Here is a 25,277-nt window from a genome sequence, read left to right as displayed (position 1 = left end):
TTGGTGTGTTTTCCCCCATTTGGGAGTTTAGACGTCTGTCTGGTGTAGTCCCCTCAGACACTCGCAACCCCCTCAACATCCCTCACAACCGTCTCCACGGCAACCTTCTCCTCCACCGCAGGCTCCCCATCCGCCTTCACCTCCCCCACAGGCAGACTATCCACCACAGTCTTCACCACCCCCTCCTTTCCATCGCTCTCCCCCTCTTTCCCATCGCTCTCCCCCTCTTTCCCATCGCTCTCCCCCTCCCTCCCCCTATCCTCCTCAGTCTCAGCATCCCCAGCCCCCACAACCATCCCCATAACAACCCTCATCCTCTCCAACAACTCCGGCATCCGATACGGCTTGACCAACACATCATCACACCCCGCCTGGCGAGCCTCACGGATCTGTTCCTTCCGCGCATTCGCACTGACCGCTATAATGGGGATCCGGCCGCCGACAATGTGTCCGGCGCGTTCGAGTTCGCGGATGTGGCGCGTGCAGGTTAACCCGTCTTGGATGGGCATTTCGATGTCCATTAGGATCATGGAGAGGGGGAAGGGGTGGGGGGTTGTGCCGCCTGGGGCGCCTGGGGTTGGGGTTGTGCCGCTGGTGTGGGTGTGGAGGGGGTTGGTGTGGAGGGTGTGGGCTATGGTGGCCATGCTGGTGGCTGTTGCTGTGTTAAGGGTGGTGGTGGTGGTGGTGGGTGGTGGTGCGGGGGAGGTTGGGCTTGTTGGGGCTGTAGCTGCGGTGGTTGTGTTTGTGGTGGTTGTAGTATCGGCGTCGGCGTCGGTTTTGCCAGGGGCCGAACAAGACAGAGACCTCCCGCCCGAAAAAGGAAAACCCCCTGCCGGACCCGGCGGCGCATACCGATCAGTCCGACACAGTTTCTCCAGCGCCTCGACCCCATGATTCGCCACATCGACCGTAAAGCCCATACTCAACAACCCGCGCCTCGTAATCTGCTGGTTGATCAAATTATCCTCCACAACCAACACCCCCTTAATCTGCGGCGGCGACGGCGACGGCAGGCTTAACCCCAGGCTGGGACCCATCCCCACCTCACTACTCGGCGTGACGGCGGTGGTAGCCGACGTGCTCGGCCCAGACACACTCCCCGCGCTCCCCGCGCTCCCCGCCGTGGGCAAAGTGAACTCGCTAGCGAGGGTGCTGCTGCTGATGGCGCGCTTGTTGCTGCTACGGCGGCTGAGGCTGGGATGAAAGCGCAGGGCGGACAGGGCGGACTGGCCCGCGGCTTCGGTGGCGTACATCTCGCGCAGGGCTTCGTCTGTTGGTCGGTAGGCTTCGATGTACAGCGCAAAGGTGCTTCCGACGCCGGGTTGGCTGGACACGCCGATGGCGCCGTGTTGGAGTTCGGTGAGCCGGCGGCTGATGAAGAGGCCTAGTCCGGACCCGCCGTATTTGATGTGTGTGCGGCCGGAGGCTTGTACGAAGCGCTGGAAGAGGTTGTTTTTCTCTTCTTCCGTGAGGCCCTCGCCGGTGTCTTCGACTTCGAACATCAGGAACACGGGGTTGGCGCGGTCGAGAGGGGCCGGCTGGTCGTACATCTCCTCGAGGGGCTCCTCGGAGCGCGGGATAAACGAGACCTTGCTGCTGGCCTCGGTGGGCTCGCTGAGACTGGCGCTGACAGCCACAGTGACATTCCTCGTCGGGACGGAAACCGTGAACTTGAGCGCGTTGGTGAGCAGGTTGATGAGCACCTGCTTGAGACGCGACGGGTCGAAGATCAAGTGCTTGATGCCGAGCTCGTGGTAGCCGGGGTCAACCACCATGCTGAGGTTGATGTCAACCCGGCGCGCTTCCACTTCAAACATCTTGAGCGCTTCCTTCACCATCTTGATGGGATCCACAATGACCCTGGTGATCGAGATCAGACTCGAGTCCAGCTTCGACATGGTCAGGATATCATCGACGATGCGCCGCTGGTGGTTCGCACAACTAACAATAGTCTCGGCGTTGTCGATGCAGTTATCCACCAACTCGCGGGCTTCCGCCGCCCAGTCCTCGCTCGCATGCATAGGCACCGGCAGCTCACCAGCCCCCGCACACGCGCCCACGCCCTGGTCGGACGATACACTCCCGTAGAATCCACCCCCAAGCAGCTCCTGAACCCGACAGAGCGTCGCCGTGATAGCGTCCGCACAGTGGATGATAGCACTAAGCGGATTCCGCATCTCATGCGACGTCATGTCAATAAAGTTCTCCTGCTGCCTCTTCGACTCAATAGCCTCCTCCTTCCGCTCCTTCTCCCATTCCAACTGATACTTCTGCAGCGAGACATCACTCAAGCAGCCCGTAAAACTCTGGGTCGTGCCCTCAGACGACGACCGGACGGGAAGCAGCGTCGCCTGCACCCAGCGGGGCATGACGACCTTATGTCCCGACCCGTCTTCCGTCGTCCACGTGGTGTTGAGCCGGATCTCGACGTTCTGCACTTTATCCTCGCGCACCATCTGGTCCAGCTTACTGGTGAGCAGCGGCAGGTCCTCTTTGCGCACACAGCTCTGCCAGGGTCGAATATCCACGCACGCCGGGTCGACTTTCCTTAGCCCGCACATCTCGAAGAACACCGTGTTGGCGCCGAGCAACCGGCCGTCAACGGTCATGTCGTATAACCCGACCGTGGCGAACTCGGCCATGCGCCGGAGGTTCTCGGCCTGTTGCGCTCGGCGCAGCGCTTCCCGCGCAACGCTCTTCTGCGGGGATACATCGGTCAGGCAGGTTAGGACTCGCATGAGCCGGCCGTCGGCGCTGTACTCGGCCCGCGCGCTGGCGAGTACGTTGCGCTCGCGCACGTCTTCGAGCGATACGAGGTCGATTTCTTCGGCTTCTCCAAAGCTCGGCGACGAACGCGTGAGGGAGGACGAGGGAAGGGTTTCCACTGTCGCTGCTGCTGCTGCTGCTGTGTCGGTCGCTGTGTCGGTTGTTGTTGTTGTTGTTGATGGCTGCCGCTTCACGCGGAACTCGAATTCAACGTTGCGGGTGGTCTTGAGTTTTTCGTACTCAGCGATGATGATATGGTGGTCTTGGTCCTTGACGCAGGAGAGGAAGCCCTGCCGGGGCACAGGGCCGGTTCCCGGGTACCCGGTGATTTTGTACCATGCGTCATTGGCGTAGGTGATGTTGCCCTCTGGGTCGCCGAAGCTCATTCCCACGGGCACGAACTCGGCGACGGCCTCGAACATTTGAAGGGACTCATTGGCTTCTTTCGTTTGTACCTCCAGCCGCTGCTTGAGCATCGCTTGATCCGAGGCCGCTTGCTCAGCTGCGTTGCGGCCCCTCCGTGCTTCCTCCTCGACTCGGACGATCGAAGCGAGCGACGCCGCCACCCGCTGGGTTAGGAGGGAAATGAAGTGCCGGTAGTCGTTGTCGTAGGGACGTCTCGGGTTGAGGCCGAGGAAGAGGAAGCCCGCCACACTGTCTTCCTTGATCGGCCGGATCGGGCAGATCACGGCGGCCCGGCAGGGGTCGCCCTCGAAGCCTCGCCATTGGAGGTCGTCTAGCAGCGATGGCGGGAGTGTCCCGTCGCTGGTCTGTAGTAATGTCGGGTGGTTGGCGTCAAAGGTCTCGCGGAAGGAGGAGATAAGCGGGTAGGTGGTGCTACTACTACAACCATCACCACCACCGCCCAACTTGATCGTGTCGGGCGCGATGGGGTGGTTAGGGGGGACGCCCAGGGAACCCACAAGTCGGCAGGCTTTCCTTGCCGCCGCGTCGTTCGCGTCCACCCCAACCGCAGCAGCCTCGGGATCTTCCTCGACCGTGTAAAGGATCGCCAGGGGGATATCATACTGCGGCTCGAGCGACGCGAGCCCCTGCATGGCCTTCTCCCAGTAACTCTCCACATCCCGCACCGTCACCAAAATCTCATGGAGTTTCTCCAGCATCGGATCGCGCCGCTTCCACAACCTCACACTCGTCGTCTCCGCCACGGGCTGCATGTACCCAAGACACTGACCATTCTCCAGAATCGGAATCATCGACCACCTCAAATACGTCTCCTCCAGCCAAGGCGCGCCCCCCTCCATCTCCGACTCCCTGTCAATATAAAACCGCCACTCATGCTCCACCACATCCCTGTCCGGGTGCGCGATCCCCCGCATGGTGTCTTTGATAATCTCGCCGGCCTCGGCCCACGCTTCCAGCACTGGCATGCCCAGCATCGAGGGGTGTCGCAAGCCGCAGAATTTGCTGAATGCTTCGTTGTAGATCATGATGTGGGTTGGGCCCCAGTAGACAGCGTGTGGCCGGCTGTCGACGAGGATTTGGTTGACGGTTTCGTCGAGTTTACGGTGCCAGCTGTGCATGGGGCCGAGGGGGGTTTTGGCCCAGTCTACGCTGTTGATGTCGTCTAGGAAGGGGCGTTGTTCTGTTGGGGTTGGTTAGTTACTTAGTTTCGAAACAATAGGATGAACCCGGCGCGCGACCACTTACCTGGTGTAATATCTGGCAAGATCCAGGCGGGGTCCGAGACGGCGTGGCCGAGTGACTGGACAGCCTCTGCGCGGGAAGGCGGTCTTTCCTTGGGACTTGTCGTCGAAGTAGACCGAGTAGACTTGAAACACGGTTCGATTTCTGTGACTGAGGTGACTGAGAGGATGGGTGTGATCGTCGGTGTTGTGCGGGCTGCTGGGCGATTTTCGGTGTTGTTATCGTCAGCAGAAGCAGCAGCACCACCACCACCACCACCAGCAACCACCTCACTCTCGCCGTTCATGACCCGTTTTGGTGACCCTCCCGTCCGGGACGACTGAGACTGCCCATCCGTAAGGCGCAACGGCAACTGCTCATTCGCGCCGACAACCACCATCTGCTCGTGCACCACCGACCGAGTCCAATACACATTCGAGTACGAGAACGACGCGCTCGCGGCCGGCCCCGCACTTTCTGGTACTGACACATGCGTGCTGCCCGACGGCTGTTGTTGCGCCTGGTCGACACCAGCGCCGCCGGTAATCCACTCCCATAGCGGCCGACAGTCCTCGCTTTTCGAAGTGATCAGATCCAGCAGGGTCGGAAATCCAGCAAAGGCCGGGTTGGTGTAGACGACGGTGGGCGGGTGCGGGGTCAGGGCGACAATCACGGACGGTCGGGGGTCGGCCTCGAGCAGGTCGATGATGCTGGTGTCGAGGATCGAGGGATGCATCGTCGTTTTTGTTTGTTTGTTGCAGTTCAGTCGGTCGGTCGCGTGATATCGTTGAGCCCAAAGCTCTCACGAGAAGAAGCACCGCTGGCGCTGGCACAGGCACGGGCACAGACGGGAAACTCGGACTGTGGGTGAGAGAGGCCGCGGGGTCGCTGCAGCGCGACACAACCTTACGGCATATTATTTCCCTCGTTGTTTGTTGGGTAACTGTGGTTGCCGGGTTTTCGAGGAAACGGAAACACAAAAAATAGGATCCAGCGTTTTCGACTTTTCGATCCGAAGTGGGAAAAAGCAGCGGTCAACACCAGGGGAAACGAAGAAGAAAAAAGGGTCCACTATGGAGGTAGAGGAATGACCGTAAATGTTTTTAGTGCTTGGGCCCCCCGCTCGTGGTTGCAACGAGACGATGTTGGGAACTACACGTGTAGCCGTGGGTTAAATTTGGCTGCAGGAAAGCTCGCGGGAACAGAAAGTGGTATTGGGATAGTGTATGTGCAGGTGCAATCCAGAACTCGTACTGCAAAGTCCGTCCCAGCCCGGCAGAGGGGAGTGTGTGTTGCTGATCTTTGGCCGCTTCGGTTCGGGATTGGGACCATTGGGCCACTGCAAAAAGTTGGGAAAGCCACTCGAATCAAGCCCCTCTCCGAATTCCTCGAACTCCTCCGTACAGGACTTGGCCTGTCACGGCTCTGTGTTGCAAACAGTTTGTGGGGCTATCGGGCCAGCCCGTCACTCCGTCACACCTTGAGCGGGATGCCAGATCCGGGACCCGAGGGCTCGAGATCTGCAGTGGAGGGAATTCCCATGTTCAATGTCCTAGTCATAACTCCCTTGCTTCCTAAAACGTCACCCCACATCAACCCAAAGAGTCTGGTTACACCGCATTGGGAACTCTGGGTATCGCATCGGGCGTGTACTATGCAGTGTACCGAAGGCTTTTTAAGCTGCTCGTTGACCACCATAGCAAGGAATGTCGTTACCCGGGTCGAGGTATCCTGTGAGTTTCCGTCTGAATTTTGGTCCCACTACGGAAATCCGAGAGGGGCCGAGTGGGGTCATCCCTGTTCCTTCCTCACTGAGGAAGACTTCAGCTCAAGTTTTATCAAGAACCAAACGGTTTCTTTTGCAGGCTACCGAGCAACTTTCCCTCTTGATATTGTGGTATCTTCCTCGCATTTAGCAAGCGATTGTTACCGACCCACGCAGTAGTGTACTCGCTATACACTATGCAGGGTTTCAGCGGTAACTCAGCGGTGTCTCGCTTGGATGACTACAGCCGACAAGGGAAGAGAAACATGCTCTCCCAAAGCGGAATTTGACCTCGGAAATAAAGTCGGGGATGCCCCCTGGCCACTGACCACACCGAATCGAGATTCCTTCACCCAAATCTCCCCTTCTCATGGTTGGGTTTCGTCCGTGTGGCCGATGAGCTAACGCCAACGTCCAGATATGGGGCCAAGGAGTCGAGCCAAGCTGCTGGGCGCTTGGCGATGGTCAAAGACGAGCATTGGCCAGCCGAAAACCCGGTCACACAAGTCACAAGATGAGCGAAAAAGAGCGAAGCGCGAGTAAAAGGCCACTCGTGAGAGAGTCCTTCGACCGACCGTCCTCGCCACGATCGCAACGCTTCCGAGTTAACCTACTAAGGCGAAGAATTTTGCAGATCGACAACGTGCTCAAGATCTACCCGCGAGACAATTCACCGCTGGCTCACGTTATCCCGGGGACCTTTGGCGCAACTCGTCCTAGCCAGCCCCTTTGTAGTTGCCCGTATGCGCAGTTTGATATCAACATTCGCTCAGTAAACCCGCCGGCCTCGATCTCTTTGGCTCCGTGGAATTGTGAGGTTCGCCCAGACAAACCCAAGGCCGAGAAGAGCGCCGCAGCCTTGGCAATAATGCGCCCTTCAGTTGAGGTCAAGCCAAGCCGCTCAACCTGGCATGCCATGTGTCATGCGACGGGGAAAACACCACGATCTTGGGGAGGTCCTTGGAGCCGAGGGCGTTGGCGAGACACGGCGTGTTCGAAGCCAGACCTCGAGACCACTCGGAGCTTCTCGTAGCAGAAACAAAAACACAGCTTTTGTCAACGGCATGTCTCTTAGATACGCTGATCGCTCTGGGCGCCAAGCTATCCCGGGGTTAGTTTGTTTCTGTTTCGTTGCCGACCCGTTGCCCAGAAGCCATGCCCAGACCTTGGAAATCTGATTTCAAGGACCCCCAAACCAGCGATGGCTTGTTGCGTTTGACCCCCCAGCAAACCCGCCTTCTCCGCTAGTTAAGCAAGTTGGAAAGAGATGGGAAACAATAAAATGGGCGGCCGCCTCCTGTTTTTGTTGCCATCGTGGGCTTACCATCTCGGACCCTGTCTCCATTATGCCCCGTGCGACTCCTGAAACTAACAACTTGGCCGTGTGTCTAAGACGATTAACGAAGGGGAGAACGAAGAGTTTGACAAGAGACCAGCCGAGCCCGATGAATCGTCAAGTGGTGACAAGGACCTGCCTCACAACAACGCTCGAGTGGCAATGAAACTTCGTTCCGCGGCCCTGTTGAGCCTGGCTCCGGGGAGGGCATTGTCCCAAAATGTTGTCCAGTTCGAGGTCACAAGAGGGCTTCCCGGTGCTCCTCACACCTACACGCCGTCCTCGCTCGCCCGCCGGGGGCCATACTCGGAACGACTCATCAACAGCATAGCCGGCGGCGGCTACTATGTCCGGGTACAAGTCGGAACCCCCAAGCAGAACCTCACCATGCTGCTCGACACGGGGAGCAGCGACGCCTGGGTGCTGGGCCACGACGCCGATCTGTGTACGAGCCCAGACCTGCAAAGCATCTACGGCATGTCCTGCACCGACACGTTCGACCCGTCCAAGAGCTCCACGAGCAAACTGGTCGAGGAGGACGGATTCGAGATCACCTACCTCGACGACACCTCGGCCTCGGGAGACTACATCACCGACGACTTCACCATCGGCGGGACGACCGTTAAGTCCCTGCAGATGGCCTACGTGACCCAAGCCGTCAGAGGCACGGGCATCCTCGGCCTCGGCTTCAACACCAGCGAGCGGGCCGCCACCAAGTACCCCAATATCATCGACGAGATGGCCCGACAGGGACTCATCAAGTCCAAAGCCTACTCCCTCTACCTCAACGACCGCCGCACCGACTCAGGCTCCATCCTCTTCGGCGGCATCGACACCGACAAGTTCATCGGCCCGCTGCAAATCCTCCCCCTCTACAAAGGCCCGGGCCGCAAGGGTGACAGCAGCGCCTACTCCTCCTTCGAACTCGACTTCTCCGGCGTCACACTCACCCACACAAACGGCACCCGCCGCACCCTCTCAACAGCTACCCTCCTCAACCACCCGGCCCCAGCCGTCCTCGACTCAGGCACCACCCTCTCCTACCTCCCTGACGAGCTGGCCGAGCCCATCTACGCCGCCGTCGGCGCCGTCTACTCCCCCGACCTGCGCATGGCCCTCGTAGACTGCTCCCGCGCGGAAACCGACCCCGATTTCCATCTGACATTCACCTTCCCGCCTACGGGGCGCATCACCGTGCCGCTGTGGTCGCTTACTCTCGATATCCTCCCGCCAGCGTACAACAACCCCCCCTCCCGAGGACGGCTTTGTGTCTTTGGGATCCAGTCTACCGCGCTTTTTGAGCCGTCTCCACCTCCTTCGTCATCTAAAAGCAGCAGTAGTGCCCCCCCCTCCTCGTCTAATTTCACCCTCCTCGGCGCTACCTTCCTCCGCTCCGCTTATGTCGTCTACGACCTCTCCCACCACCAAATCGGGCTTGCCCAGGCCAACCTTAACAGTTCTACCTCCGCCGTCGTTGAGCTCTTCTCATTCCCCTCTAACAACAACAATGATGATGACGACAACAACGGCAACGAAGACGACGACTACGATCACGACCACGACGGTGATGACGATAGTGACGACGACACTAACGAGAAACCCACCGGCCTCCCCCATCTAACAGGCGTCCCAGCCCAACAAACAACCCACACCCCGACCCCCACACCCCCCTCCCCCGGTGACGAGAGCATCGGTATTGGGGGAAGTAGTTTTGGCAGCGGCGGCGGGTTCCGGGGTAGCGGGAGCGGCAGTGGTAGTGGCAGCGGGAGTGGTACCGCAGGTGGTGGGTACGGGACGGGTTCGGGAGGTGTGGGGAGTAGTGCTGCTAGGGGGCGTGCTGGTTTGCATGGAGGGTATAGGGTGGGGTTGAGGGTGATGGGGATTGTTGGGGTTGGTGTGGTGGGCGGGGGGGTCTTGTTTTGATGAATGACGGGGGATATCGGGAGGGTGAGGGACTATGTACATACATACATATAAGGCTGTGTTTGGCTGTGTTTTTCGGATGTGAGCTGAAGAGCATGAGTCCAGAACTATGTCCTCAAGCAACCCCCTCATTGCACATATGGCGGAGGGGAGAGAGGGGAGAGAGGGCATCGGTTCAAATCCAACGCGAACCGAAAGTGCGCCCGCTGATATACTTGAGGCGGTCGACAGGACCTTTTGGGGCCGTTTAAAACCTTTACTAGCCTGTGTGACGGCAGGGTTGGGTGGTGAGCTTCTGCTATTTCGTCTTGGACTTCTTTTCATATTTACACGCCCGCTCGTCGCAAGTTAGAATACATATATAGAAATAAGAAGGGGAGGAGGACTGGCTCGAGCCGCAACACCACTCACTCACTGCCCACAAATCAACTTCCGCAACGTAGTATTCCCAAAACAACCCCCGCTATTCCCAAACCTCAACATTCAACTGCGGCACCGCCGGATTCTGATGCCCCGACACACGCAGCCCCCCATCCGCCGCCTTCTCATGCACAAACCCAACCTCCTCCAGCGGCAACAACACCCCCGACGCCCCCAAGACATCGTACTCCTTCTCATCAGCAGCCGGCTGCTGCTGCCCACCACCCAACAAATACCTCCGATGCCACGGCCCAACAAACAACCCCTCCGGATCAACCTCCTCCCTTACCCGGCAAAACTGCGCCCAATCCTCCCCATACCAATCCGCAAACTCCCCCGGCGTAACACTAAACGTCTTCGCCCAGTGCGGCTTCCCCCCCAAATCACGCATCAGCCACTCAAACGCCTCATAATACCGCTCTGTCGCGTGGTGCGCCGGATCCCGGTGATACGCCCGGTACATGGTCGCGTTGAGGTACAGCGCGGGCTCGTCGTCGGGTGTGATATCCAGGAAGGGCCGGTTTTGCGCCGCTGCGCTGGTCCGCACGTTGGTGTTGCTCACGCGCACTTCGACAGGGCTGTGTACCCATAGCCCCTCGGCGGAGAAGGGGATGCCGTGGTCGACGTAGCCTGCGTCGCCGGGCTGGAGGCGGTTGAGCCAGGCGCCCAGGCGTTGCAGGGCCTCGGGGCCTTTGCTGAGCGGGATGGCCCACTCGTTGACGAACTGGCTGTAGAGACAGTTAAGCAGAAACGCTTTGTGGCTCTCCTGACAGCCACTAACGCGCGTGGACTCCCCGTTGCTGAAACCATAGTTGAGCCCGAAAACAAACCATTCAATCCACGGCGTGATCCTCGGAAACCACCTCGACAGCGCCAGCAAGTTCTGATACACCACATACCCCAACGTACTGTCCTGGAAACTAGTCCTCGGATGATAATGCCCCGGCGCCCGTCCCGCCGTGATATCCTCTCGCGACACCTTATCCGCCGTCCACACCACCGCCCGCCGCATATACGGAAACCACCACACCCTCACAAACTCCGCCTGCGTCCACAGCAGCCCATCCCACCCTTCATACAACCGTGCATCCGCATCAATCGTCTGGCTCCACGCCAGCGAAAACGCCGGCACCGCCTGCAAAGTCACCTCCGTCACCACCCCGAGCGCCCCAACCGACAGCAGCGCGGCGCGGAATAGATCCGGCCGTTCCTCCGCCGAGCAGGTATGTGTCTGCCCATCGGCAAGCGTGATTTTCAGCGAGACGATTGTCTCGCTCACGAGCCCGTGCCGGAGACTACTCCCGTGGGTGCCGGTGGCAATAGCCCCCGCGATACTCTGCTCGTCAATACTCCCCAAACTCGGCAACGCCAACCCTGCCTGCTCCAACGCCGCACTCAAAGCATACACCCTTATCCCCGCCTCCACCGTCGCCAGCCCGGTCGCCTGATCAATAGCCAACACCCGGTTGAGACGGTCCAGATTCAACATCCAGGAGGAAGTGCAGGTTAAATCGGAGGGGGAGTGGCCGGAGCCGACGACCACGAGGCGCCGGCGGCATTGGCGGGCGAGGGTGATGGCGAGTTGGACTTCGGCGGGGGTGTGCGGTTGGATGTAGAGTTCCGGGAGCGAGGAGAAGGTGCGGGCCCAGGTGCGGTGGGTGTAGGCGGTGCGGGCGCGGAAGGGGATGGGGGAGGAGGTGGTGTGGGCGGTGATGAGGGCTTGGAGGGTCGCTGGGAGGGTGGTGAGGAGGTCGGAGGCCATTTTGATTTTTGGTTTCTTTTTTTCTCTCGGTTGGTGAGGGGGTTGATGAGAACGAGGGATAATGTGAAAATTGGTGGTTAGTGGCTGGCTATCTATAAAATAGACCGCCCCAGGACACTCAATTAGGTATATGAGAAACTAAAGGCGCTCAAAACGCCAGATTAAAAATTCGACATGACGGCTCAAGTCCAGTAGCATCTCTCGAAATGATGTGATCACTCTAAAGGCTCGGCCGGAGCGGAATCTCGGCGTATAGTGGGGGAGCTCGGAAGATCTTGGTGGGGTGAAGCGATGACGGCGCGATAACGCAGATCCCTGCACGTAGGGACTGGCGTTTTATTGGTCAGCAGCTGATAACGGCTGGCGGGGCCGATTTCCGCAGAGGTCCCTGCCCCACCTGCCGAACACGTCCTTCCTTCCACTTCACTCCTTTCACAGGCTTTATACGTAACTTATAATTTCGAGGGGTTGGCTGGTACTTTACAATAGAAACCTTGTGTCTAAATCATAGTTCCGGAATCAAAAGTAATCAGATTCCGACCCATTCGTCTTTGAAATCCTCCATCACACCGTTGGCTCGGCCGCAACTTACACCCGCCCGGAATGATAGTTGGCGTGCTCCGTTTAGGAGGTCAGGTAACAAAACTAGATTTAACAATCAAACGCTGTCGTTTTATTGTAGTGTCTCCCATCCGCAAAGTATACCAGCCAAGCATGTTATCAGATATAACCTTTAAGCCCGCCTAGAAAGTCGTGTTAATTTCTAAGTGGTGGATGTGTAACAAGCTAAGGGGTAATGAGGCCCTCGTAAGACTTTTGAAATTGAGGAATCCATTTCACGAGTAACCTAGAATGTGTATTTTACTCCGTAGTATCCCAGGGATTGTCTCCTCCCGTCAAGATTGCTTGTAGTGTTTCCGAAATGCACCTGTTGAGTCGTGCCTTCCTTCTCGGGCGGCAGCCCACCGCGTCAGAGAATAATATTGTTAGTAGTGTGTGCCACGTCTTCCATAGAACATGTACCCTCCTACTGGCAACTGTCAGTCTTCACGCTCTTCTTCGCGTTCCATAACTTTATCACCTTCCCAGCGCGGCTGGCACCCCCTCCAACCTTATACCCTTACACACACGACGCGTTCTAGCCCACGGAAACACCAGCAATATTTACGCCCCCAATATTACCTTCATTCTCCCCTTCACATCCTACTAAACGCATTTACAGTCACTCTTGACTTCACTCATTACTTTCTCCCGGCATAACTGACCCCTTATACTCTCATTCTTATATCAACTGGGTCAAGTACTTGGTGGACTAAGTATCACAATCGACCGAGCGCGGGCGACTCGCGCGTACCAAGAAACATGTTCTACAGTCATGAGAGTAAGCTTCAGGGTCTTAACCATTTGGACAAGAGTAACCAACTAAACCGCACGCAGTTCTTACCAGCCAGGCATACGGCGTTGCAACCGTTTGGTACGAGCAATCCAGCCAAGCACAGCGAACAGCGCCAAACTAATAGTTATCAGGCTGGTGTCCACCATAGGTCTTAGATCCACGACTCGGAAGATCTCGAGAAAGGCAATCCAGGACGTCAATGTCCAAAAGGCCTGCGAAACCATCCTCCAGCCGGAGGCGCCGATCGCCTTGCGTCTCCAGGGAAGCCTGCTGTACGGCCTCTCGAGAGTCTATTCCCAACAGTGCCATTATGTACTCTCTGACGCCGAGCGGGTGCAGTCGCACATGAGAGCGTTTTATAACGCGCTGGGTGGGAGTGAGAATGCCCTTGATCCCCAGGCGGGAAAGTCCAAGTATGTTTGACCTGCGGCCTTGTATTGCGCTTCAGCTTTTCTCAGGTTGTGTTGAATGAACGGGAACTGACAACAAATAGGCGGAGAGAGCTTATCCTCGAGGACGACCCGGAGTTTGATCTCAATCCGGACCTTCCCGCTTTCCATTTCGATGACGGCGGTAACCTCGTTGTCCCCCAAATCAGCCAGGCTTCGCGCAAGACGTCTTCTCAATTCTCGCCTCTCGACCGGGATGGGTCATTGTCCAGCTCCAACCGCTCCATGCTGCGCGGTTTCGACCTCTCACAATCGCCATTTGGTGGCGCAGTTCTTCCCGGGCCTCCGAGAGCAGGTACCATGACGCCTGCGAAAGAAAACGACGAGCTGATGCCGTTTGGCGACGAAGAGCGCGAGCTGCAAGCTCTCGATGATTGGGGTTTTGAGATTGACGCGGACGGAAACATCATACCGGCCATGGAGGAGCCCCAGTTGCCACGACTTCCACAACAGCAAGACGAGGAAGGTGCGGGAATTGTACCCCAGGACGAGTTTCTTCCGTTCGGCGAGGAAGGTGATGTGGTTATGGGCGGCACACGCAATGTTTTCCATTCAGACCCGCCTCTTCCTGTCCAACAGAGAATCGAGGAGAACCGGGAACAAGACCCAGAGTGGCGGCCGGCTCAACATGAGCGAGAAGCTGTGACCGAAAACGAAGCTGATGCTAGCCGAGCTGCCCCCGTCCAACGCCGAAGGCGCCGGCCGGTTCTGGCTCCGGATGATCAGACCAAAATCACGAGGCATGAGCTCAAGGCTTGGTCCACAAACTATCTTGCCAATGCCGAGAAATCCCAACCACGCCATGCCATTACGGCAGCCGACGCCCGCAAAAATGCCTACAACCTCGTCTTCGGCCGCGGTATCGCCGGCATTGGGTCTCCAACCGGCGTCCCTGGCCTTCCACATCCTCTAGCGTCGCATTTTTCCGGCCCGGGTCTGCACGCCCAACTCCTAGGCATTATCATCACTGACCCCGGTGGCGACGATATCGACGCGCCCCATGGCCGCCGGCGCTCAGCCCTCGAAGCCCTCGACCCCGAAGAAGACGACGACATCCGTCGTGTCCGCCCCCGGCTGAGCCAAGACGACGAGGACCAGCCCCTTCCTGACGATGGCGACCTCCCACCCATCGAACTCGGCAGACGAGCAGGTTCCGCCCTCCCCGATATCCCCTCTGACGTGCCCTGGAACCGTCCATCTTCCCAGATCCCCAGCTCGTCTGTCAAGGCAGCCGGCAGTCGACCTCCCAGCCGCCAGGTCAGCGCCAGCCCTCTCCACGGCCGTGGTAGTCTCCTCATCCCCGGCCCGGAGATTGAGCGCTTCAGTGATGACGCCGCGGCGCAGTTCCCGGGCTCGGACGGATTCGATCCCCTCATCCACTCCGCCTTAGGTGGTAGTGGTAGTGCTGGTGACCTAGCTCTTGCCCAGGCTGCCATTCCCCAGGCTGCCAATACCCAACACGCCGCCGCTACCACCTCCCAGGAGATGCACACCGCACTCGACCGCGAAGGCCGCAATTTCCTCGATTACGTCGCCACCGTCGCGCGCGACAAGGGCGCGCCCACAAGTCCCTCCTCGAGAACCAACAACAACAAGAACGATAACAAGAACAATAACACCAACACCAACACCAAGCAGTGGACGGTGCGCTTCGAAGCACTCTTCGAAGGCGAGGACTGTAAAAAGGCAGTCGTGGCTCAGGCTTTTTACCACGTCCTGTCTCTCGCGACGAAGAATGTGTTGAAAGTGCGGCAGGAGGGACAGGGTGGGCAGGTGCCGTATGGGAGGATTTATTTGGGGGTGGATGTTGTGGATGGGTCTTTGGGAGGGGGGGATGGGGATGGGTGGTGATGTGGTGGTGGTTGGTGATGACACGCGCGCGGAAGTGTCCTAGGGGTTGGGTTGGGGTTGATGAGATGGCGCTGTGCTTGCTGAGTTGATGGTAAGGAGGACGGATCGGCGGGGCGTGGGAACTGTTGACGGGTATCTTTTCTTAGAGTGTGCTGGTTGAGGAGGACACGGTCTGCTGAGCGGGAAGGGATATCTGATTATATTTGCAAAGCATCACGAGAGATGACGAGGGAGACGATGGAATGGCTGGACAGTCGGCGGGGAGGTTGCTATTTATTCCCAAATGGGGGAAAGCGAGGGAAATCTCGAACAATCTTGCAGGTTAACGGAGGGCAAAGAAATAGTTTGCTGCATATTTCGAATGGGTTGAATGCGAAGGACGGTGGGGATGGTATCAGCAGCGCCTATCTGGTGACGTTCGAGGGAGACAGGCGGTATAATCACTGCCGCTGGACAAGGTCGCTGCGCTGATATTCCGAGTTACGGGATAATAAACACAAACGCAACACTAGCTTGAGTCAATCAAAGAATTCATCAATTTCATTATGGCCTAGGCCGTTCCTAATACGTAACATCATAACCTCAGATAGCGATAAGGAGTCCGCCCTGGAACACCTTGCTTACATTACTCATACCCATCATCCTCTTCCGCAGCACCCTCCCGGTCCTCAAAAACCATATACTCTGCCCCACCAGCATCGTCACCCATAACCATCGCCCAAGCCTCGCGAACGGATTCTAGTGTCGTATCGTCGAAGGAGAGGGAGGCAGACGGCGCAGGGAGATTGAATACTGATCCCTCGATATGGGACTTATCTGAGCCGGCGAGCTGTTCGTACTGCAACCTGTAGAGGACCGGGGAGGGTTCAGCATCGCTTGTGGCGCTGATAAAGCCTACTAGCGCATTGTTCAGAATCTCCTGCGCGTTTGGGTTGGTGAGGGTCGTTAGGTATACGACGCCTGGGGTCTTCAGTTAGCTTAAGTTCTGCTACTGAAGAATGGTTGGAAAGCGTGTGAATGAAGAGGGGTACATCAGAATGTCAGAGGTGTTTTGCGTCAGTGCCGAAGCTCAGACAATGTAGATAAGTATTCGAAATGGTGATCATCATGTACGTGAAGAGAATATTGGAGAGCAAAGGGGGTGAACTTACTTTGACCGACGGGGCATTCCCCGGTCTCGCTAGAATGGGCAGACAGATAGACCGGGTACTCAGAGGCCTTCCCGGCTACGGTGGATATTGAACCGGCCGGAAAGGCGATGACTGATACGGCCGGCCGCGGCGCCCCTTCCATAGTGGCTTCAAACAAGGACTTGAGCGGCGAGCCGATAACGGCTGTTACCCGGCTGATGCCGACTCGGCCGCTTGGCCGCTCATCGACGCGCACCAGCTTCCGTGTTTTGACGGTGTCCCCGCTGGTGAGGCGAAGCTTGATTTCACCTTCACCTTCGCCTTCGCCGGTGACAATTTCCGTCTCTTCAATGCCGGTTCCGAGCATGTACACAGCACCACCGACGGCGCCGGCACGACAGGAAACCTGCGCAATCTCTGAAAGGCCGCCCCACTTGGGGTAAATAGCAGCGAAGCCGGGGCCGTAGACGCCCATCGACGAGAGGTGGCGACGGATGACAGCCAGTCCGTCTTTGGTGCGTATTTTCCCGTCCAGGGAGAGGGTGAGGGTGACGATGTAAGTCTGCAGCTCGGTGTCCATCTTGAAGCTGCTCTGCAGCAGATCGACCAGTGGCGCCTCGGCGAAAGGTTGCCAGGTTTCCAGATGCGGCGAGTTCTCGTAATCCAGCACGAACTTTAGGAACTTCATGAGCGACCGCTTTGCCTTGGCCGAGACGGCCGTCGTCGAGAAAACTTCCTCGCGGGTGGATGGGATGCGGGTCAGGCTGGGCTTCTGGCCCGCGTCCTGAGATGGCTTGAAGATGTAGAAAGACCCCACGGCGAGAAACTCGACCTGGCGGTAGGCACGGGAAGAGACCAGCTGCGACAGAAGAGCCGAGCGCGCGTGGATGAACTGGGGTGCCAGAGCTAACGAGTACCCGCGCGAAGCGGATAAGCCGGTGATAGCCTCTTCCGGTCGTGCGAAGGACGCAGACTTGAAGATGCCGCCATCAGAGCTCGCCGAGACGCGCGCCACCCATGCGTCGGCTTCCTGAATACTGAATGCCGCTTCGGGGCCGCCGTAGAACTCATTTGGATCTATGTGCAGGATTTTCTTGCCTGAGCGCGACAGAGCTCTTCATGTTAAAGAACGCTAGGTCAGTCAGACGGGCAAACTGAGAATTTGACGGTCGCGTGAAGAGCTCACAGTGCAAGCAGCGACTGCTGCAGCCCGGTGCCGCTAATCACGACATCCCAAAGGGTGTCGCTCAGAGACTCCATCTCACATGGAGTCAGCAAGAGTCGTCCTGGCGGAGCGGGCGGTCTGGAGCAGTCGGAGTGTGGAAAAGTCGGGAGGGAGTTGAAGATGGAATAAGAAGAAATCGCAGGCAGCAAAAATTTGAATGAAGTTGAAGAACCAGGTGGGTCCACCTTTGGCCCACAGTAGCTATGCGCACGGACCATGAGTGGCTCTCCACAGAAAACCACGGAACTCGCAAGTTTTGCTCTGATTTTCTTTTCTCGAAATCAGCGCTCAACAAACCACGCGATTGCCGCTTTACACCAAGGCTTTGCGGACGGCCGAGGACCTTTCATTAGGGCCTTCAGGTTGGGCGACAGATAAACTCTGTCTTCCTGTATCTACTGCTCTGGAATTCACCTGTAAGAGCGGTTCGAAAGGTTTTGACACATCTCGGCACGCACTCATGGTGTCTCGTCATGTTGACCATGGAAATGTGTGAATTGGTTCACTGCGCGAAGTACCCCGCCAGTGTACACGCCGTCACCCAGGTATCATGTCCTTTTTTCTTTCTTTCTTTCTTTTCTCTTTTTTTCTTCTTTTTTTTCTTTTTCCTCTTTTCTGCAACTCGTTACTCCGCCGCGAAGCCCTTGGCAGAAGAAAAAACGTTGAATGCAATGAGCCCTGCCAGCTCACAGTCTCGTAATTCTGGGCCGTACCATAGAAGCCCCTCGCTCGCACAGTAATCTTCAGCAAAGCATCACGTGAATGTATTCGTATTGTTGAATCAATCATCATGATCCCGAGGTCTACTTCATTCTGCGTCCTCGTTGGTCGAGCTGGGACGAGCCACCGTACGCTTGGAAGCGACATTCCTCATAGAGGCTTCGGCCGACTGGGTCGGCTTCCATAAACCTAGGCCAGTTCCCGGATCTCCGAGTTTCTTCTCAGAGATACCTCAACGGGCCTGCTGAAGCCAGTCTCACCGGTTATAGCCAGTAGGTACTGTGATTGAGTGGCTGCTCGCCGCACCTTTATTAAGGGCAGTTGTGCCGCACAGCAGAACTCATTTCAGAGCCGCGTCAACCTCTTTCCACCTCGCCTCCGCAATCCCAGCAAAGCCCCTCACCAGCTCCCTCCCAATCGTCGTACCTCCATGTTTCTCCAAGCTCTTAATCCTCGTCTCCCCATCACTACAATCCACCACCATAGTAACCGTCTCCCGGCAAAGCGTCTCCTCCAGCCGGTCCGGGTCCAAAAGCAGCCAATGCCTCCCCTCCGCCACGCCAGCCCCGACCTCCCCCAAATCCTTCTCCTCAAACACCACCGCCGTACACGCAACCGGCAAACCCCTCACGCGTAGACTCCTCTTCTCCGTCCTCGAGCACACCACCATCTCCCGCTCCGGCTCCCACCTCGCCACAGGCAACTTAGTGCTCCGCAACGCGGCCACCACAGCCGCCCACGCCGCGTCAAACGGGTTCCCGTCAAACGACACAAACAGCAGGTCGATATACAACACCCAGTACGCCACCACCCCATCCTCCTCCTCCTGTCCCTCCTCCTCCTGTCCCTCCTCCTCCTGTCCCTCCTCCTCATCCCCTTCTTCCCCCACATCCACCATCTCCGCATCCTCCTCTTCCCCCTTCCCAGTCCCCCTTCCCTCATCCCGCGGCCCCGAACGCCGCCAAACCCTCAAATCCCTCACATCCACCAACCCCGTCCCACACAACAACGAATACACCCTCGTCGACAAAGTCTGCGCCAACGTGCTCGGCGGCACACCGGGTAAAAACTGCGGTGCCGATCCCGTTGCTAGCTCGATATTTGGGACTAGCAGGTCGTAGTCTTTTATTTCGCCTCTGCCTACTCCACTTCTTGGTTCCCCCCCCGCTCCCCCAAATCCATTGTCGTCCCCGGTTCCATTGCTCTCTGCGGCCTCCCGATCTGCAATAGCTCGAAACCCCGGAATCCGCTCTACCGGCAGTATCTCCCCTCTTACACCACAAAGCACAGTGGTATCGCCCAAGCGGACGAGGGAACTGCCGTGGGCGTGGGAGAGGGAGGAGAGGCGGAGGTGGAGGGGGCGAGGTTCGTGGGGGGCGCGGCCGTTTGTGCGGGTTGGTTTGCTCGCTGCCGATGAGGATGATGGGGAGTCTGTGGAAGAGGTGGTTGTGAGGTTGCGGAGAAGGAAGGGGTGCGGGGAGAGTTTGGCGAAGAGGGGGGCGGGGAGTTTTATTGTTGGGGTGGTCATTGTTTTTTTTTTGCTTCGTTTCTGATGGGTTGATGGGTGGGTTTTTGGGGGTCGTGCTTTGGTGGGCGCGGTATGGTATTGAGGGTACTCGTGAGAATTGACCGTCGAATCGCCGGGTTTCGCACCGTTTGCTGGTTTGCGGTTGGTGTGTTGTTGTTGAAAGTGGAAAGATCGGTGGTGATGTTTGGGAAATTTTCTGGTGTTTTCTTTCAGCCTTGCAGATGGGCGAGAAAGTTTGGAGGTCACAGCGGCCAATGGCGTCTTTTAGTGGCTGCTCAGAAAGTTCCAGCGGGGCATGGGCGCCTCAGTGGTGGGGCCAAGCGCTGGGGTCGTTCAGCCCAGAAGGTGATTCTTGAGAATGACCTAAAGACGAGTACATATGGATGGATGGGAAGAACCTGAAAAAAAGAGACCGACAACTAGATAAGAAAAAGAAGGAGGAAAAAAGCAAGAAACTTCAGGGACCTAAAGAAAGGCCTAAAAAAGGCCTAAAAAGGGTCTAAAAAGGGCCGGGATAACAAAAGCTCACCTAGCAACCATTACACCCTAGAGATCAGTTACAGACCGAACAACAAAAAGTAGAATCCAGAAAATGGTATCTTGAAATGCAAACAAATCTATCCTCTATAGATCACCCTCGCTATGCACCTCAACCCTCAATTTCCCCCAAAAGTTCACCAAAACAGCAGAAACCTCCTCAGTCTTCGTCATAACCAATTCATGCCCGGCGTCCAGCACCACAGCCTCAAACCCATCCTCCCCCAGCACCGCCGTCGCATCATGCAGCAACTCCTCCTTCACAATCACCGGATCCGACGCTCCAAGCACCAAAAGAAGTTTCCCACCTCTCAGCCCAGGCGTGTCCGGCCGCTCTCTCCTCTCAGCCAGCATCTTCCCCAACGCTAACCAGTCCTCCTGTTGGTCGTAGATGGGCGCATACCGTATACTACTCACAAACGCGGGGATAAACCCCTGGTGATTCCGCAGCTGCCATTCCATGACCGACGACACGGTCAGCTGCGGCCGCCCGGGAAACAACACCGCATTGTCAAACGACTGGCCCCCGCTTGCATCACTATTCTCGTGCCGTCCCGCCAACTTCTCCCCCCCCTCATCATCACCATCATCATCATCACCATCATCATCATCCGGCCCCCACGTGATATCCACCACCTCCGCAGCCATCGTCGTCTCCGTAACCACCCTCCCCCCTTCCTCCCCATCCCCCGTTCCCTTCCCCTTCCCCTTCCCGCTCTTCGGCATCAACCTCCTCCTAACAAACCACCTCACCACGCCCTCCGGCAACCACCCCCTCAAATACAACACCCTGCTCCTCCAGCTAACATGTTCCCCCCGAACCAACCCCGACCCAGCAACAACCACAACCGACCTCACCATCCTCGCAAAAAACCTCCCAAACCCCACCGCCAACCCCCCGCCAAACGAATACCCCACCAAATGAAACCCCTCATCCCCCGTCCACGCCAGCGGTGACGAAGCCAACACCATCAGGATCTGCGTCGTGTACAACCTTCCATCATGTTCCACCCCTGCCCCCTGGGGGGTGTCGGAATACCCCCGGCCGAATAAATCAAACACCATCACCCTACACCCGCCCCTCTCCACAAGTTCATGCGCCAACGCACCGAGTGCGACACAGGGTGTGCTGATGCCGTGTAAGAGCAAAACCTTGTCTGACGCGTCGGGGGGACCCCATTCGTACACGCGGATGGAACCGTAGGGGGTGGGCACGGAACGGCCGCCGGGGAGGATGTCTGGGGGGTAAGGGAGGGCGGCGATTTGGGAGGGGGTTAAATGGGGGAGGTGGGTGGATAAGGGGGAGGGGATGGTGTTTGGGATGGTGTTTGGGATGGTGTCTGTTGGGTTGAGAGGGGGTTGTGATTGTGGGCGTTTGGGGTTGGTGAAGGTGGTGGTGGTGGTGGTGAGGGTGTAGAGGGTGGTGGTTAGGAGGTAGGCGGATATACCGAGGGTTGCGCCGACTAGGAGGTAGAACGTTGGTGTTCCTGGTGTTGGTGCCGTCGTTGCCGGCCCTGGTTGGGGCCGGGGGAGAAGAGACCAGGCGGGCATGAGGGTGGAGGTCGAAAAGAGAAAGCGGTTGCAGCTCGGTGTCAAGTCGTCCCAGAGGGCAAGAGGGTCGCGCTCGCTCGGCCGGGGATTCAGGGCAGACTCCCAACTACCCAGACGCTTCCCAAATTTGTGGTTGTCGTTGAAATTCCAAATCCAAACAAAAAGCGGACACCAACCGGAAATAAGAGAGCGTTCTCGGCTCGGTAGACCTGTGGGGCCGTCTTGGCGCGGGGTCCGTTTCGCCGGCTCCAAGCCGATGTGATGGTCTGTATTCCTCAAGGGCCGGCCCTGGTACATTGTACAACCCGAACCGGCGTCGGAGTGTTGTCCTTGGTTTTTGATAGGGAATGCGCAGGCTTTAGGCGTACCTAGACTGGCCCCTCGGTCTCAAACTTCCCCTAGAAAGTTTTTGACTTGGATAGGTCCTCAAATCCCTGATGGCGGGGTAAAGCTGGTCGCTGCGTTCCATGCAACATCCAACAAAAGAACACCCCACCAGACCTCCCACGCGTCAAGTCGATAACACCAACTCATTTCTCCCCCCCCCGATACAGCAACCTCAACCTCGAAAGCTGCCTCCTAACCAACCCCTTCTCCTTCTCCGCAGTATCACACTCCGAAAGCTCCAGCGAAAACGACGGCCTCCCCGATCCATTCATATCCTTCACCAGTTTCCTTGTCGGTGGGCGCTCCCCAATCCACGAAGGTCGACTCTCCACAGCAGCCAGCCACGACTTGGTGGCGTGGTGAGAATCCGCTGGCGGTGTGGATGTGCGACCCCCTGTGCCTGTGGGCCGCTGCTGCTCATGCACTGCTGAAATGTCACTTGGGTCCAGAAGTGACAGGAACGCCGACTGGTCCAGGGGCAGTCTGGGCGACGAGTGTCGGTTGCCAAAGAATTTCGACATGGCCGGTGATTTGGCGACGCGGACGAGTATGGATGACTACGAAACAAGACGGAAGAGAAGGAGAAAAGAAAACTGGTTTTCGATGAGAAAGTGCCGGCGCTCCGGAATATATGTTATGTTTTGATCCAGAGCGGGGGCGTTCGCATGTATGTCTGTCCACGAGACACCCCCTTAAGCGCCCACATTTGGCAGTCAAAGCCGCTTTGTTGCCTCCTGAGCTTGTCAGCCAAGTCAGCATGGCATGTCTACCTACAGGGTTAGGGTTTTACCTGGCCGCTCAGGGGCTGTTTGCAGCAGCAGATTGGCTGGTGCCGGAAGCCAACCATGTTATTGGAGTACATTTGATCCCTTGAAGTCTGTTTTTCTCACCCAACAAAACATTTGTCTCACGAGCCTGGTCGCATTAAGGAGACTTCTGGGTAGAACCGGCGTCTCGCTCACCTGCACAGTAAACGGATGATCACCTTGCCCGCATTTGCTTCCTGTCTTTCTTGCTCCCGCGGTCTACCCCTTTTCACTCCAGAGGGGTGTCATGCTATGTCGGTGCATGGCCGTCCCTGGCGTTCGCCTACGTCCCGTCCATACACCCACTAAGGATGCTTCGCCTAGTTCTTGAGCAGCGTATGAGCAGCAATTCGCTAGGTGGTGGAACCCCAATCCCTCTCAGGCCAACACTCGTAAAGTTATCCACGTCTTGATCAAATGAAACAGGAGGATGGGCTCGATATAATGATAGCTTGTACAGCGCCTGGCTACTATACAATCGTCGTCCACCCCCAAATAGCTGCCCACTGCCTTTCTCCCGTCTCGCAAAGGCGTTATTCCTTAACCAGCTGTGTCACCGCATCCTCGATCTGCTTGTCCGAAAGCCCTAAAACCCCCAAAGTCAGCCCATATTCCAACCGACCGCCTAGCTCTAACAGGCCGTCGCAACCTACCTTCTAATGACTCGCTCTTCTCCTTTCCAAACTCTGTTTCTCCACGTCAGCTCCTGGAACCTCCCTTCCAACAGTCGTGTTAACGGTGAGGGTGAGGGGTGTCGACGGACCGTATCGCGCATAGATCCGGGGCAGGGTGCCTTGCGCTTCCCGCAACATAATCGGCGTCGTCGGGTTGTTCTTCTTCATGATCGGGTAGGCTCGTGTTAGGAATGACCTGGGTACATGGGAGAGACCACGTTAGCCAGCGTAAATTCTAGGTCCCCCATCCGCCGATCTGTTATCAAACACAGCGGGCAACACGGGGCGGAAATCTGAGGGGGGCGAGTTATGCTGTGCTGCGCGTACCTCGTCGCGGAGCTGTGCTCGCCCGTCTGGCAGAAAAGAAACCGGACCTCCTTCAGGCCCTTGGCAAAGGCGTATCGGGCCGACATTTTGGATGATACTGTGCCGGGGGGACTGGTGGGCGGCAGCGGGTGTTGGGGTCGTCAATTCGTTGTCGGCGTCGGCGTCCGGTGCCTGGGCGAGGTGGGAAGCGGGCTTTCTAAGTTGCAGCAGGATACGGATAGCGATGCAATTGATGCGATCGCCGGTGGGTCGGGGCATAAATGCGACTATTGGGTGTTGGAGGTTGGTTTAGGGGGGGTATGCGTGTAGAAGGTATTTGTGGGGCACGCAGTTCTCCAAATTCTGGGCAACCTCGCGACATCTCGCTGGTTCTGACATAATAATGTCCGTAATGTCCGCATTGTGACAGGATTGGGAATCTCATAGGCTTCGCGATTTGACAGCAGAACTCGGTATCTGATCGTTCTGAGGCACTGGCCACAAATCACGTATACAGCCTTGGATGTCGCCTTGAAAACCAGTGCGTTAATAGAGTTTGAACATCGACAAGATACCGCCGCCGGGGAGACCCAGTGCACTCGACGCCCTGAAATCCCTACAACTGAAGGGAACCTCCCAGGGACCCGGTGCTCAATATCAGATGAAGGAACTCCCAAGGCAATTCCCATCCAATCCCATTCTCGACAAAGGTTTTAAAGACAAGACGTGGCAAAGTAACATCGGAATATGTCACGTGACCAAGATAAGGGATGCCCCAACAAATGCCCGCCAACCCGCCAAAAAAATCATTGGTGATGGAGACCACGTTTTGTAGTTGCACGTCTCGTCAATCCGCGTTTAGGGCCGTCCACTTAATTCCGAGATAGAAATCTCCCAATATCCTCCCTCCACCAAGAAACCGGCTACTTTCAACCTTTGCGCCACCCTCCCCGTGGTGTCTCTCCCGGACGCTTCGCAGAATCTCCAGACCTTCCTGTCCGACAACCGGAGTCCGCCCTATCGCATTCCCGTCCGTGACCCTCCGCCACATCCATCCGCCCACCATCGACCCAACTCCGAATCGTACCTGAACGCTCA

The 25,277-nt window shown here is 57.3% G+C and overlaps 8 protein-coding genes across 8 annotated transcripts; 2 read left to right on the top strand and 6 right to left on the bottom strand.

Moving 5' to 3' along the window:
* Positions 1-53: 53 nt before the first annotated feature.
* C8A04DRAFT_32284 (uncharacterized protein) lies at positions 54-5,149 on the bottom strand (the record flags this gene model as incomplete). Its single annotated transcript, XM_062782039.1, has 2 exons — positions 54-4,372; positions 4,438-5,149. The coding sequence occupies 2 exons, from the start codon at positions 5,147-5,149 to the stop codon at positions 54-56; spliced, it is 5,031 nt and encodes a 1,676-aa protein (XP_062633609.1).
* A 2,527-nt stretch (positions 5,150-7,676) lies between these two features.
* On the top strand, positions 7,677-9,384 carry C8A04DRAFT_40103 (aspartic peptidase domain-containing protein; the record flags this gene model as incomplete). The annotated part of the gene is made up of 2 exons (XM_062784825.1): positions 7,677-9,219; positions 9,254-9,384. The coding sequence occupies 2 exons, from the start codon at positions 7,677-7,679 to the stop codon at positions 9,382-9,384; spliced, it is 1,674 nt and encodes a 557-aa protein (XP_062633608.1).
* A 516-nt stretch (positions 9,385-9,900) lies between these two features.
* C8A04DRAFT_32282 (D-arabinono-1,4-lactone oxidase-domain-containing protein) lies at positions 9,901-11,619 on the bottom strand (the record flags this gene model as incomplete). Its single annotated transcript, XM_062782038.1, has 1 exon — positions 9,901-11,619. One exon carries the CDS (start codon positions 11,617-11,619, stop codon positions 9,901-9,903), a length of 1,719 nt encoding a protein of 572 aa, XP_062633607.1.
* A 1,362-nt stretch (positions 11,620-12,981) lies between these two features.
* C8A04DRAFT_32281 (uncharacterized protein) lies at positions 12,982-15,315 on the top strand (the record flags this gene model as incomplete). The annotated part of the gene is made up of 4 exons (XM_062782037.1): positions 12,982-13,000; positions 13,057-13,093; positions 13,147-13,428; positions 13,509-15,315. 4 exons carry the CDS (start codon positions 12,982-12,984, stop codon positions 15,313-15,315), a joined length of 2,145 nt encoding a protein of 714 aa, XP_062633606.1.
* A 625-nt stretch (positions 15,316-15,940) lies between these two features.
* On the bottom strand, positions 15,941-17,705 carry C8A04DRAFT_32280 (GDP dissociation inhibitor-domain-containing protein; the record flags this gene model as incomplete). The annotated part of the gene is made up of 3 exons (XM_062782036.1): positions 15,941-16,275; positions 16,467-17,560; positions 17,632-17,705. 3 exons carry the CDS (start codon positions 17,703-17,705, stop codon positions 15,941-15,943), a joined length of 1,503 nt encoding a protein of 500 aa, XP_062633605.1.
* Positions 17,706-18,730: 1,025 nt separating this feature from the next.
* Positions 18,731-19,918, bottom strand: C8A04DRAFT_32279 (ribosomal protein S5 domain 2-type protein; the record flags this gene model as incomplete). The annotated part of the gene is made up of 1 exon (XM_062782035.1): positions 18,731-19,918. The coding sequence occupies one exon, from the start codon at positions 19,916-19,918 to the stop codon at positions 18,731-18,733; it is 1,188 nt and encodes a 395-aa protein (XP_062633604.1).
* Positions 19,919-20,542: 624 nt separating this feature from the next.
* C8A04DRAFT_40099 (serine hydrolase-like protein) lies at positions 20,543-22,914 on the bottom strand (the record flags this gene model as incomplete). The annotated part of the gene is made up of 2 exons (XM_062784824.1): positions 20,543-22,040; positions 22,595-22,914. 2 exons carry the CDS (start codon positions 22,912-22,914, stop codon positions 20,543-20,545), a joined length of 1,818 nt encoding a protein of 605 aa, XP_062633603.1.
* Positions 22,915-23,732: 818 nt separating this feature from the next.
* Positions 23,733-24,286, bottom strand: C8A04DRAFT_15160 (thioredoxin-like protein; the record flags this gene model as incomplete). The annotated part of the gene is made up of 4 exons (XM_062778377.1): positions 23,733-23,785; positions 23,853-23,885; positions 23,963-24,069; positions 24,201-24,286. 4 exons carry the CDS (start codon positions 24,284-24,286, stop codon positions 23,733-23,735), a joined length of 279 nt encoding a protein of 92 aa, XP_062633602.1.
* Positions 24,287-25,277: the final 991 nt, after the last annotated feature.

This window comes from Dichotomopilus funicola, assembly GCF_033296635.1.
Source record: "Dichotomopilus funicola strain CBS 141.50 unplaced genomic scaffold C8A04scaffold_84, whole genome shotgun sequence".
Classification (NCBI taxonomy): domain Eukaryota; kingdom Fungi; phylum Ascomycota; class Sordariomycetes; order Sordariales; family Chaetomiaceae; genus Dichotomopilus; species Dichotomopilus funicola.
The sequence above is the reverse complement of the archived record's forward strand: the minus strand, read 5'-3'. Positions and strand labels throughout refer to the sequence as shown.